At 42.3% G+C, this 13502-nt stretch overlaps 2 protein-coding genes across 2 annotated transcripts; both read left to right on the forward strand.

The window, feature by feature from the left end:
• The first annotated feature begins 9032 nt into the window (after nucleotides 1–9032).
• LOC138035164 (uncharacterized) lies at nucleotides 9033–10117 on the forward strand. Its single transcript, XM_068881991.1, has 2 exons — nucleotides 9033–9318; nucleotides 9567–10117. Exons 1-2 carry the CDS (start codon nucleotides 9033–9035, stop codon nucleotides 10115–10117), a joined length of 837 nt encoding a protein of 278 aa, XP_068738092.1.
• A 2104-nt stretch (nucleotides 10118–12221) lies between these two features.
• LOC138035165 (uncharacterized) lies at nucleotides 12222–13502 on the forward strand. Its single transcript, XM_068881992.1, has one exon. The coding sequence runs from the start codon at nucleotides 12222–12224 to the stop codon at nucleotides 13500–13502; it is 1281 nt and encodes a 426-aa protein (XP_068738093.1).

Raw genomic sequence — 13502 nt, forward strand, 5'->3', positions numbered from 1 at the left:
TTTTTTTATTTTTTTCCGTGTCGGTAAAAGTCTTGCCTGTCACTCCCCTGCTAAGTGGTGTCTTTGTGCATAGAGCCTTCTGCGCGTATTTTCTTAGGATCGAGAGGGTAGTGGGAAATGCGTAGATTTCTCTGGTGGACACAGTAGAACGATTAATTTAACCGGCAATGGCGTCGAAAGTCATGTAACGCGAATGGCGTTTTAGTGGATCTTTGAACAAAATATACCCTTGTGAAGCTCAATAATGGCAAGTCAATTGGATACTGAACAAGACAGGCAGTGGAATCTTAAAAGCGATGAGTAATGGACTTCGACAACAATCTGTCGCTCGTCGAGCCGAAATCAAAGTGAGCTGCATTTCTAATTTTTTACCAAGTGTGCTGATTGTAGAACACTGAAACCAAATGGAATATTCTCTGGTAACTTATGGGTTCAACAAAGACAGAGAACGAATCGAACACCTTAAGTGGATCTGTGATCAACTCTGCACAGTCTTCAGGTAAAAAAAATAATTGGAAATGTGACAGCCAAGAATAATTTTTCGTCTATTTTGTGCTTCATTATTCAAGGAAAAGGTTCTTCACGGAAACGGTTTGATCCTGAAATTTTAGTTTGTTGTAATATTGCGCATATTTGACACGATAGAGTTTTTTCTCTTCACGCACGTAATGAAATAGGAAGGGGTTTTTGCCTCTAATAGCAAATATGTTGTTTGTTTCAAAAAATTGTTCGCTGGAAAAGGTGGCCTTTATGAATTCATCATGTTTTATAATATGCGAGCTTAACTGGATAGTTTTTATGGCAATAGTAAAGCATTTTCGTGTCAAAATGAGTTTAGCGTCTTTCTGTTGTGCTAACTTAGTTAAATATAAATATACATTCTGCCTCGGGAGTTTGTTATTCTCGTTAACCAGCAATGACGTCGAAAGTCATTGCAACGCGAACGGCGTTTTAGTACATCTTATGTTGTTTGTTTCAATTACATGTTTCGCTGGAAAAGGATTCTGTGATATTTTCTGCCTTTGTGAATTATAATATCATGTTGTGTATTGAATTTTCGAGCTTAAGGTCGAAATGTGATACGGGAGGATATTTTTAGTATTGTTGTGCAAGCAGGAAAGGTTAATTTCACGAAAATAAACAAGTCTGTTGGAAGCGTGCTTCTTTTAAAATGAGCCCCAAAATCAGCAAAAAATTGTGACGCCGATGAACAATAAAGTAGCTGCTATTTCCAAAATGATGGAATTACCTGGTGATAAATAATCTTGTCTTGGAGAGTAAATTTTTGACTTAGCAGAAATAATGGTCAACCCCGGGGTCAACCTCAAGAGTTTGGTCGATTGTGATCTTTGTTTTGACTTCGCTCATTTATTGTCAAACTTTATAACACTAGACACAAAAAGAAACTTACGAAAACCCGGTATCTTGCCATCATTTGACCCAGATGCTTCACTGTTTGGCGAGTAAACATGCCGCGGTAACTTAATCACGGCGTCCGCTGAATTCCGGCGATGTCACTTTCGATTTTGCGATTTATTTGTGCAACCAAAAGTGAACGTAGCAAAAATCTCCCAAAATGTTTGTCGCTGATCGTAACTTTTTATATTCTATATTCACGGTTCAAAATTAATGTTGTTTTCATATCGTAAATATGTTATTCTCGAGCGACCGTCCTGGAAACTTCCTTCTGCTCTTTCTAGAAACTGTGTATCAATTTACTTTTGCATCAATATTTGTTTTTGCATAAAGCAACCTAACAAAATCTGTACCTTGCTGAGTTCGCATTTGTTAGCGTTAATAGTATTTTCGATTCAATGCTTCTGGAACGGTGCACGTACCACAGGCAACCCAGTGTACTCGCACGGAGGGTCTAGTTTCTTCAACTAGGCAATTACGTCGTTTTTACATCCCCCTCGAGTGTTCCACTTAGCTCCTCTTTGGACGCGTATTTCCTTTTCGCGGGCTGCTTTCTGTGCCCTCCAATTTTGTTTTAGCTCCAATTTTGTTTTTTGTATAGGTCAAGTTCATTTCCATGGGGTTGGGGCCGCACGATTGCTAAATTTCGTAAGTTCGATTTTGATATTGTGCGCCGCAAAGCCCCCGATATTTTTGTTTTGGAGCTTGGCTCTAATGATCTAGTTAAGCTTTCGCCACAGACGGTTGGCTCGAAATTCGAAACTTTGGCCCGTGAATTGCATGAGTTTACCCTCCAAGCAGCTTGTAGTTGTCGGCCAGGTCCTTCGTCGTCGGTCAAAGAACTCTGATAATTTAATTGTAAGGTGGCCAAACTTCATAAATACCTAAACGTTGTCCTAGACCAGTTGCCTTTTTGTTATTACTGGCGACATAGGGGTTTTTGTAACTTGTAACTTTTTGTATATTGACCCGACGGAGTTCACCTTAATAGATAGGCAATTATAAATTTATGCGCAGCATTCGAGGGGCTATTTTGAAGGCGTTGCAGCTACTGGGTGTGTCCTCAACCTAGCCGTTTTGCTACTTGTCTTTGGCGCTTCACGGCCAGTTTGATAAGTGGACGACGTATTCTAAAGAGAAATATATATTCAATTTTATACATTTGGCATATATCACAAAATTGCAGGCTATATTGTTGTTTATCATGCAGTCCTTAGTCACTTGCATGACTTGTCCTTGACATTTATGGCTATTTAGTGTGTTATCTCTTGGCGGCTTTGTTTTTACATTAGTGTGCCCAACACACCAGGCCATCATAGGACAACCGTCCTTTACGAATGTCTCGGATCGTTCGGATCGTTCATCATTTTAGGTTCCTGCTGTGGTTTGTACTTGACATTCTTTGGCTTACGTTCTACTTTAAGTCTTGCTGGCGCAAAAATAGCCCAGCAAAATGAGCCTATATTGGATGTCTGGGATTTTTTGTCTCGCTGTGGTTTGTACTTGACATTCTTTGGCTTACGTTCTACTTTACGTCTTGCTGGCGCATAAATAGCCCAGCACTCGTGAGCCTATATTGAATGTCTCGGATTTTTGCCTCGGTGGTTATTTTGTTTCTTTTGGATGATTTGCCTAACCAATAACTAACCCACGGTATAAGGACACACCCGCTAACTTTGCTCATAACTATAGTTATAATATATGTTGGAGTAATATAAGGTACCATTTCTCATAAGCATGCCTTCTACCCGAGCTTCCAAGCGCCAGGCAGCAAAAGGACCAACAACGGCAGTTCCTGCAAAACGGCGACGAGCAGAGATTGTTGCAATGGCTTGGCCTGAGTCGTCGCCAGTAGCGTCCACTTCGCAGTTCAGCCCCACTGAGCTGACTGCCCTTATTTCTCAAGTCATTTCAGGCGCTTTACAGTCAGCGGGGATTATAAATGCCGGTCCCGCGCCTTCTGCAAGTGAACCACGCACGAGTGCCCAAGAACCAACCTGGAGACGCCACGTCCAAAGAAATCGCGTACCTGACAAACACCGCAGCTGCCGGTAGGCTCATCTTTCCGCTTGATAAACCACACGAAACGTTTTCCAGTGTCAATTTCGAGCCGGAATCTCGAGTCTCAGATCGTATCAAGACAAAGATATGGGCTCATGAAATGTGGATTTTGGTTCGCTCGTTACAGTAACTCCGGACTTCTGTGACGAATGACCTGGTCTTTGCCTTGAACACGTCATACCCAAACGACGGAGCTTATCTATTGACCAATGGCTCACTGCATTTAATGTGTTTGTAGCCGTTTACACTATCAAGGCTCCTAGTGCGATAAGCTCGTTAATAAAGTATTGCGAGGTGGTCCGGGACATTGGCGTAATTATGACGAGCAGTTTAGGTTTCTTCGCCAGTCTAAGCCTAATCGATATCCGTGGAATAATGTAGCATGGGAATTATGACATCAGGCTTTACATAGCCCCCTTACCCCCTCTAGGTCACCATACAATTCCGATTTTCGTGCCCGGCGGCCCAACCAGCGTCCCTTTCAGTCCTTTCCCAAGGGTGTGTGTTGGCGTTTTCAGTCCAGACAATTTTGCCCGGGATGCAGTTTCAAGTATTCATGCTTTAAATGCGGGGCAGTCCACCCCGCAAGCCAATGCACCGCCACAAAATCGAGCGGCACACCAAATACCCCAGCACCCAGAACACCCTCTGGAGGTGACCGTCAAGGAGCCGCTGAGTCACGGGCCAACCTCAGTCAATCCCGACCGCCTCGCATTTTACCTTAAGGAGTATGATGACGCTATTTCGGACTATCTATTAAAAGGCTTTGTTCACGGTTTCTCCATACGGTATTTTGGTTCTTTCTTTTCCTTACGATCCCTAAATCTCAAAAGCGCCATAGACAATACCACTAGCGTCAATGATAAGTTGCTCAAGGAGCTCGCAGCAGGCCGCATTGTTGGTCCGTTTGACGTACCCCCATTCGAACCCTTCCGGGTTTTCCCCTAGGCATCGTTCCCAAAAAGTCACCGGGAGTATTTCGGCTAATTCACCATCTTTCCTACCCAGATGGGTTTTCTGTTAATGACGGTATTCCTAAAGAGCTCGCCTCTGTTCGATAAGCGACCATTGATGACGCAATAGGTCTTATTAAATCGTTGGGGCAGGGTTGTTTTCTGGCGAAAACAGACATTAAGTCCGCCTTTAGAATCATTCCTGTCAGTTCCAGCGATTTTCCGTTGCTGGGAATGGAATGGCAAGCACAATTTTACTTTGACACATGCCTTCCCATGGGGTGCTCCTCGTCGTGTAGTAAATTTGAAACCTTCAGGAATGGCGCAGTGGTTAGAGCACTCGCTTCCCACCAATGTGGTCCTGGTTCGATTCCCAGACTCGGCGTCATATGTGGGTTAAGTTTGTTGGTTCTCTACTCTGCACCGAGAGGTTTTCTCCGGGTACTCCGGTTTCCCCTCTCCTCAAAAACCAACATTTGACTTGATTTACTTTCATTGTTAATTTCAGTTTACAGTGTCCCCAATTAGCGCTCCAGCGCTAGAACGACTAGACACTTAAATAAAGTTCCTTTCCTTTCCTTTCCTTTCCTTCAGCACCGCCCTAGAATGGATCGCTAAGAACAAACTACACTCTTCGGCAGTCATTCACATTTTGGACGACTTTTTATTTCTTGGGCCCTCCGATGCCAATTGCCTTACAATTTGCAGGCATCACTTTGGATACCGTATCGATGGAGGCTCGTTTACCTGATGACAAACTTGCCAAATGCCGAGAGCAGTTGATTTCCTTTTGCTCGCGTAAAAGCCTTACTTTAAAAGAGCTTCAGTCATTAATAGGTCTTCTCAATTTTGCCTGTTCGGTTGTCGTGCCCGGTCGCGCCTTTCTTCGCCGTTTAATCGATTTAACAAAAGGCATCCGGAAACCCACACATTATCAACAAAGAAAACTAAACATGACTTACACATGTGGCACGAGTTCCTGAGCGCGTACAACGGCAAATCGTTTTTTCTCAGCTTTCGTTGGTTTACTTCCAAAACGCTCAATTTATTTACAGACGCGGCAGGTTCTCTTGGTTATGCCGCGATATTTGGTGAACGCTGGCTTTTTGGGGAATGGCCCGATTCCTGGAAGGAACTCAATATTGCTATTTTACAGTTGTTTCCTATTTTCCTGGCGATTGAGATTTGGGAACCGCTTATGCGTAACAAATGTATTAGTTTTCTTTTCGGATAATCAAGCAGTCGTTGAAATTATCAATAGGCAAACTGCTAGAGATCGTTCAATGATGGTTCTACTCAGGCACTTTGTGCTCTGTACCCTCAAATATAATATTCTGTTCCATGCTAAGAATATCGCCGGTTGCGTTAATCGTGAAAGCGATGCTTTATCTCGCTTACAGGTAGAGAAATTCCGTTTGTTAGCACCTTACGTAGACGAACGACCAACGCCGGTTCCGGAAGCCTTACTATCCAGCAATTGGCGCATCACTTAAGCGAGCTGCTGCATTCAGCTATTTCTGAGGGATCCCGTAAGACGTACGAAAAAGCGTGGAAGACATATGTCGAATTCCACTCTGAATTTTGTGACTCTCGTTCCGCACTCCTTCCTGTCTCGATCAACAATTTGGCAGTATTTATATCTTATCTTTCAGCGAGGAAGTTTGCATCCTCCACAATCTCGACGTATGTCTCCGCTTTAAGCTACGTTCACAAGTTAGGTAATTTTCCTGATCCCACAAGAAATTTTTTAGTACAGAAGCTGCTAGCGGCTCACAGCAAGCTTCACTCCTCACCGGATGTCAGGCTTCCAATAACACGCAGCGTTTTACAACACCTAGTCCTGCCCTTAAATAATACAAATTCTTCAGCTTTCCAAAGATGACCCAAAGATTATTGTACCAAACCATGTTTTTGGTAGCTTTTTATGGGTTTTTCCGCGTCCGTGAGCTCACGGCCAAGGGTGCAAATTTTAAACCTTTATTACAAATCCGGGACCTCCATTTCCACTTTACACAGAATTTCGTGACCTCTGCGACCATTGTCATAAAGGACTTTAAGCACAACACTGACAGGCCTCCTTTCTCAGTGGTTTTGGAACGCACCGAGGGAACCGAGCTTTGCCCCGTGTCTTATTTATACCGTTATTCCGCCGTTAGGGGTACGTCGCCCGGTCCTTTGTTTTGTTTTCCTGACGGATCTCCGGTGAAAACTGGCCAATTTACGCAACAACTTCGGCAAGCGCTAAATTTTTGTGGGCTTGATTCCGCCAAATGCAAGTCTCACTCTTTCCTGATCGGCGCTGCTTCTTGGGCTGCGGAGAAAGGCTTATCGGATGCACAAATTCGCCACCTTGGCCGTTGGAAATCCGACGCATTTAAAGTATACATTCGTCAATCTTCCGGGGTATCTTAGGCTTCCTCTCGCCTTTCAGTCATGGGCTGGGACCATCGTATTTTTCTACTTATTTTTCTATTTTACCGTCTTCGGTTTTAAATGTCTTCACCATCTTGTTATCGCAGCATTATTTCAGACAGTAGTTGATCGCCTTTCAGACTTGGGCTGGGGCAGCAAGCATTAGCCTTACTTCTTGTTTATGTTTATTTTCTGATAAAGCTCAGACATGGGCTCGCTTTGTCACAATTTTTACTGGTTGCCAGTATGGCAAACCCAGTCGGGGTCCGCGTTTAGTTTGTTTGTTTTCTTTTTCTTCTTTTTTTTTCCGTGTCGGTAAAAGTCTTGCCTGTCACTCCCTGCTAAGTGGTGTCTTTGTGCATAGAGCCTTCTGCGTGTATTTTCTTAGGATCGAGAGGGTAGTGGAAAATGCGTAGATATCTCTGGTGGACACAGTAGAACGATTAACTTAACCGGCAATGGTGCCGAAAGTCATGTAACGCGAATGGCATTTTAGTGGATCTTTGAACAAAATAGACCCTTATGAAGCTCAATAATGGCAAGTCAATTGGATACTGAACAAGACAGGTGGTGGAATCTGAGACGCGACGCGCGACGAGTAATGGACTTCGACAACAATCTGTCGCCCGTCGAGCCGAAATCAAAGTGAGCTGCATTTCTAAGATTTTGCCAAGTGTGCTGTTAATTGTTATGTAGAACACTGAAACCAAATGGAAACTTCTCTGGTAACTTATGGGTTCAACAAAGACAGAAAACGAGTCGAACACCTTAAGTGGATCTGTGATCAACTCTGCACAGTCTTCAGGTAAAAAAAAATTGGAAATGTGACAGCCAAGAATTATTTGAAAGAAAGCTTGTCGTCTATTTTGTGCTTCATTATTCAAGGAAAAGGTTCTTCATGGAAACGGTTTGATCCTGAAATTTTAGTTTGTTGTAATATTGCGCATATTTGACACGATAGAGTTTTTTCTCTTCACGCACGTAATGAAATAGGAAGGGGTTTTTGCCTCTAATAGCAAATATGTTGTTTGTTTCAAAAAATTGTTCGCTGGAAAAGGTGGCCTTTATGAATTCATCATGTTTTATGATATGTGTGCTGGATAGTTTTTATGGCAATAGAAAAGCATTTTCTTGTTATTCAAGGAAAAGGTTCTTCAGGAAAGGGTTTGAACCTGAAGTACATGGTAATTTGACACGATTGAGTTTCTTGTCTTCACGCACGCAATGAAATTGGAAGAGGTTTTCGCCTCTAAGCGCAAATATGTTGTTTGTTTCGCTGGAAAAGGATTCTGTGGTATTTTCTGCCTTTGTGAATTATAATATCGTGTTATGTATTGAATTTTTAAGCTTAAGGTTGAAATGTGATATGGGAGAATTTTTTAGTATTGCTCTGTATAAAGCAGGAAGGGTTCACAGGCCTGTTGGAAGCATGCTTGAGTTCAAAATGAGCCTCAAAATCAGTGACGCAGATCAATAATAAAGTAGCTGCTATTTCCAAAATGATGGAATTACCTGTTGATAAATAACGCCGTACGCGTCTTGGACAGTAAATTTTGACTTTGCATAAACAAGTTGTCAACCTCAACAGTTGGGCGATTGTGATCTTTGTTTTGACTTCGCTCATTTCATTGTCAAACTTTATAGCACTTGACAGAAAAAGAAACTTACGAAAACCCGGTATCTTGCCATCATTTGACACAGATGCTTCACTGTTTGGCGAGTAACGCCCTGTTTACATGGAGGGAGGGTAACCCTCCTAGAAGGGTAGAAGGGTCAATAGATAGCTCCCGTTTACATGTGTAGGGTTATCCCCGGGGCTATCTCTGCCAACTAAACCGCGGAAACCTGAAGCCAGCGCGCGGTCGCTTAGCATGTAAACACCAAAATGGCGGACAAACGAGATGTTTTGGCGGTAAACTTAAATTTGCTCGCGCTCACATTCTTAGCGGCGGCGTTTCAGTGCTATGGGTTATTGTTTTTGTTACTGGGGACTTTACGAACGAGGACGCGACGCAGTTTTGAAACACCGAAACCGAGAAGGGCCCGGAGCAAGAACGCCGTCACGAAAGCGGGAAAAACAAAGTTACGGATGCGAACGCGACGACAGCCCAGAGACAGAGCAGCGCAAATCCTTCAAACTCTGCCAAACACACTTTCGTTTTATGGCTGGTATCAGTTATACTTCATACAATGGCAACATTCAGAGAGGCAAAGGAAGCTTTATTGTTTGCATATCAAGATAGAAGCATTGATGATACAGAGTTCGCCCTGTTGTACGATTTAAATTCCTCTGGAAATCTCGAATTTCCTTACTGGAAGTATGGTCGTTTCGATCTTGATTCTATGACAGATGATGAGTGTAAGGCTGAGTTTCGCTTTTTTAAGAACGATATTTATTTACTTGGAGAAGTTCTTGATATTCCAGAAATAATGAAATGCCTCAATGGCGTTCTTGTGGACGGAATGGAGGCTTTAAGTGCGTTGTTGAACCGTTTTGCCTACCCGTGTCGGTTTGCAGATATGGTACCTCGATTCGGGAGTCCTGTTCCACAACTTTGCATGATTACAAACCGTTTGATGGACTATGTATTCAATGAATATAGCCACCTACTCACGATATCACACAGTTATGTCAGCCATGGCTTTCCAGGGACCGTCTCCGTCATTTTGCTGCCACTATACATGATAAGGGAGCTCCACTCCAAAATTGTTGGGGTTTCATAGATGGAACAGTGAGACCCCTATGTAAGCCAGATCAAAACCAGAGAATTCTCTATAACGGACATAAGAGGGTGCATGGGATAAAGTTTCAGTCCGTAGTTACACCAAATGGGCTTATCGCAAGTCTGTTTGGTCCAGTCGAGGGCAGGAGACACGATAGTGGTATGCTAGTTGACTCAGGACTTGTGCAAGAATTATCGCAGTACTCGTTTGCACCGGATGGGACACCCTTATGCGTTTATGGCGACCCTGCGTACCCTTTGCGTGTTCATTTACAAGGGCCCTTCAAAGGCGCTAATTTCACACCAGCAGAAGAACTGTTCAACAAGGCCATGAGCAAAGTCAGAGTTTCCGTAGAATGGCTATTTGGGGACATCGTGAACTACTTTGCATTCCTAGATTTCAAGAAAAACTTAAAAATCGGCTTAAGTCCTGTTGGCAAAATGTACATTGTGTGTGCGCTCTTAAGAAACGCTCACAGTTGTCTTTATCAATCAAGTATTTCGAAGTTTTTTGGAATAGATCCTCCCCAAATCCAGGACTATTTTAATTAGGTTTCTGAAGACGAATGCAATACAGAGAGACCCAAATTCATGACCTTTATATATATCAGTGTTCGGCTACTTACTTTTTCGTAATTCTATTTTGACTAGATTGCAGAATGTCATATCCCCAATTTCAGCTCATTTCATTGTTACAGTGCATTCCTGGCATTTCCAAACTACCAAAGAGTTTGTGCACAAGACTCAGGATCCTTAATGGGGGTATTCTGCAGTTATTACTCATTTTAGTTATTAACGACAACAGCCTACGGACTAAAAAGACTCACAATTCTTTGAATACACCTTGATTGTATCTTAATAGTTACATTGATTTTAATCTAGTGACGAGTACTGTTAAACCCACATGCAAGAGAGATTTTCATTTTAGAAATGTGACCTTAATATTTGGCCTACAATTATTCTTGGAAAAAGGTTTGCCTCATCAGCCCCTCTACATACTCCCTCCCCTAGATTTCCTAGGGATTTTTTAAAAATTTGTTTTCAAATAAATGAAGTATCACTAGTTGCTTTTATAGCAGACTGAAAATATAGAATTTTATTGTAGTTTACGCAACAGATCTAGAATATAAATTTTCACCAATTTATTCAACTCTTCTAGCCAGAAAATGTTTCGAATATGTCAAATATAAAAGGGAATTTTAAGGCAACGTGTCTGTCATCCAATGAGATAACAATTATTAAAGGAAATAAGGAAAGGCGGGCTCCTCGGCACAAGAAAAATGCGGTGCCACTGTTGAAATACAAACACTGATCGCTGACAGAAAACGTTTGTCGTGACACTTATCAAAACAAGCACAAAATTTAATAAAATATAAAAACTGGTTTGCAATTGCCCAGTTAAAAATCAAACGACAGTTCTACCAGCATTACTTGTGAATTTAAAGTAAATTAGGTGGCTATTTATTCACAAGTTTGTTCAACAAACTCATCATCAGTGCTTTAGTTTGATCTTGTTGCTGCCTCAACATCAGTTGTTGTGATGCTAAGAGTTGCTGCTGCTGTTGTTGTTGTTGCTCTTGCATCAGCCGCATCATTTCACTTTGTTCTTGTTGAAAACTGACGTTGCTGGTCAATGCTCGCCTGTAGACGTTTTTGATCCAAATCGTGTTGCTCTTTTTTCAGTTGAAGCTCCTCAAGTTTAAGTTCCTGGTCTTTTTCCGCTTTTTTGGACAGGAATAACATGGTCTCGCTGCCACTTCTCCGTTCTCTTTTCTTTACTTTTTGCTGATCATTTTCATCGGAATATCTCTTCATCGTCTCCGACACTTTCTCGAGTGCTTTAAGTCTCATATCTGTGGCCTTTGCCCTCTCTTTCTCAGCCTCTCCTTTCACACTTTCGTCGTCCTCTTTCATTTCTGCATCAGCTGTTTCTTCGAGCGCTAAAATTTCTTCCACCAAGCTTTCAAATTCTGTGGACTTGGGCGGCGCGATGCCCGAGCTCCTTTCCTTAGCTCTCAACTTCTTTTTGATTCGGTTAATTAAAATACCCACATGATCCCTCCCGGACCTTTTGTCCACAGCAAAGACAGGCTTGGGACAGGTATTCAAAGTGTTGGCTATTCTATCCCAAATTTCGCTTCTTTGCGACGAACCCTTTCTTGTTTTGTACGGATTGTCGGAAACAACCTCTCTGCATAACAGGATATCGTGCTCGCTTGTCCAGTACATCACATTACTGCGTAAAAAAAAAAAAAGAAATCTGTTTTAGTTTGTTTTCAACGAAGATAAACTTTAAACTCACTTTAATCTTATAGTTAAGCAGGACGGGAAATTGAATCTTCTAATAAACAAAAATTAGACTTACTTGCCAGTTCTCGACTTTTGTATCGAACTCGGCGGGTCTGCGTGTTGTCCATTCATCATAGCGCGGTAAACAATTGACCTACAGTAGGCAAATTAAAATTTTTTTTGGTATTTTTTTACAACAAATGACATTTTTACGGACTTAGGAAAACAGCTTTGCTTGTAAAGAAGAAAAAGTAAATTGAATTCTAGGTCAAATTGCGGAGAAACTACTCACGTTTTCTCGAAACGCTGCAAGTGCAAACCTCGTGCTCTGAACGTAAAGAAGACGCGTTGTCGTTTAGCGCCAGGCATGCGCAGTGACGTACTTTGTGAACAAATTACTTCCGGTGACGTTTTAGGCTGCATCGCGTACTGCTTCGTAAACTCCCTACTACTGAAAGAAAGACGTCGTCAACAGCAAATGACGCTACAGGCAGCTCACCAGTCCAATGCAGCAGTGGCACGACTCAGATACCTACGAAGGAGAGCAGTTTTCCGGCGAGGAAGACTTTGGCGAAATCCAGGTCGCACAGAACAGTGGTGGCAGAACCTCTTAAACGGAATTCTGCCCGAGTCAGAGTGGAAGAAAAATTTGAGAATCGATCGTGATGTATTTATAGCGCTAGCAGATGAAATACGGCCTTACCTTCAGCCTGGCAGAAGCCCAAGAGGACTTGATGTGCTCTCAGTGGAAAAGCAACTCGCTTTGAGTTTGTACTTTTTAAAAGACCAAGGTTCGCTTTCTATGACAGCAAACGCTTTTGGAATCGCACGTTGTACAGTTTCTATGATTGTACGTAAAGTCTGTGATGTCATTGCCAGGGTTTTGGGACCAAAATACATAAAACTCCCGTCAACCGAGCAGCAAATGAAAGATATTGTGAAAGGCATGGAAGATAAATATGGATTTCCACAAGCGTTTGGATGTGTTGATGGAACCCATATTGCAATAAATCAACCCACTGAAAATCCTCACGACCACTTTAGCTATAAACAAAAGTATACCTTGAATGTACAAGCATTACGTGACTGGAGAGGGTTGTTTATTGATGTTGAAGTGAAATGGCCAGGCAGTGTACATGATGGACGGGTTTTTGCAAATTCCAGGGTAAACAGACTGTTAAAAGAGGAAAAGATACCTATGCTGTTCAAGGAAATTCTTCCAGGGTATGACAAGGTACCTGTAACCTTGCTAGGGGATCCGGCTTATCCACTTCTACCCTACTGTATGAAAGAGTACCCCCATGCACGCACAAATGAAGAAGTTATTTTTAACAATATGTTGAGAAGCGCAATAAATCCCATCGAATGTGCTTTTGGTAGGCTTAAGGCCAGATGGCAAATTTTGAACAAAAGAATTGATATGGGCCTGGTTTTTGTCCCATTCATTGTTTATGCCTGTTTTGTCCTGCACAACTTCTGTGAAATGCAAAATATGACCATAGAAGATGATGCAGTTGCACGGCAAGTTGCATGCGACAGATTGCAGCCTGAGGATGCTCCTGACCGCCTATATTCTTTCAACTCTGCCGAGGGCGCTCACGTGAGGAACATCACCACACAATTCTACAAGGAGCACATTCCACATTAA

The sequence above is a fragment of the Montipora capricornis genome, unplaced genomic scaffold (assembly GCF_036669925.1).
Source record: "Montipora capricornis isolate CH-2021 unplaced genomic scaffold, ASM3666992v2 scaffold_285, whole genome shotgun sequence".
NCBI lineage: Eukaryota > Metazoa > Cnidaria > Anthozoa > Scleractinia > Acroporidae > Montipora > Montipora capricornis.

What these genes read in the sequence shown, in the direction of transcription:
- LOC138035165 (XM_068881992.1), top strand. Translation starts at nt 12,222, where the DNA reads ATGCGCAGTGACGTACTTTGTGAACAAATTACTTCCGGTGACGTTTTA.
- LOC138035164 (XM_068881991.1), top strand. Translation starts at nt 9,033, where the DNA reads ATGGCAACATTCAGAGAGGCAAAGGAAGCTTTATTGTTTGCATATCAA. An exon ending in GGACGGAATGGAGGCTTTAA is followed by an intron (nt 9,319 to 9,566) that starts GTGCGTTGTTGA and finishes GGGGTTTCATAG; the next exon opens with ATGGAACAGTGAGACCCCTA.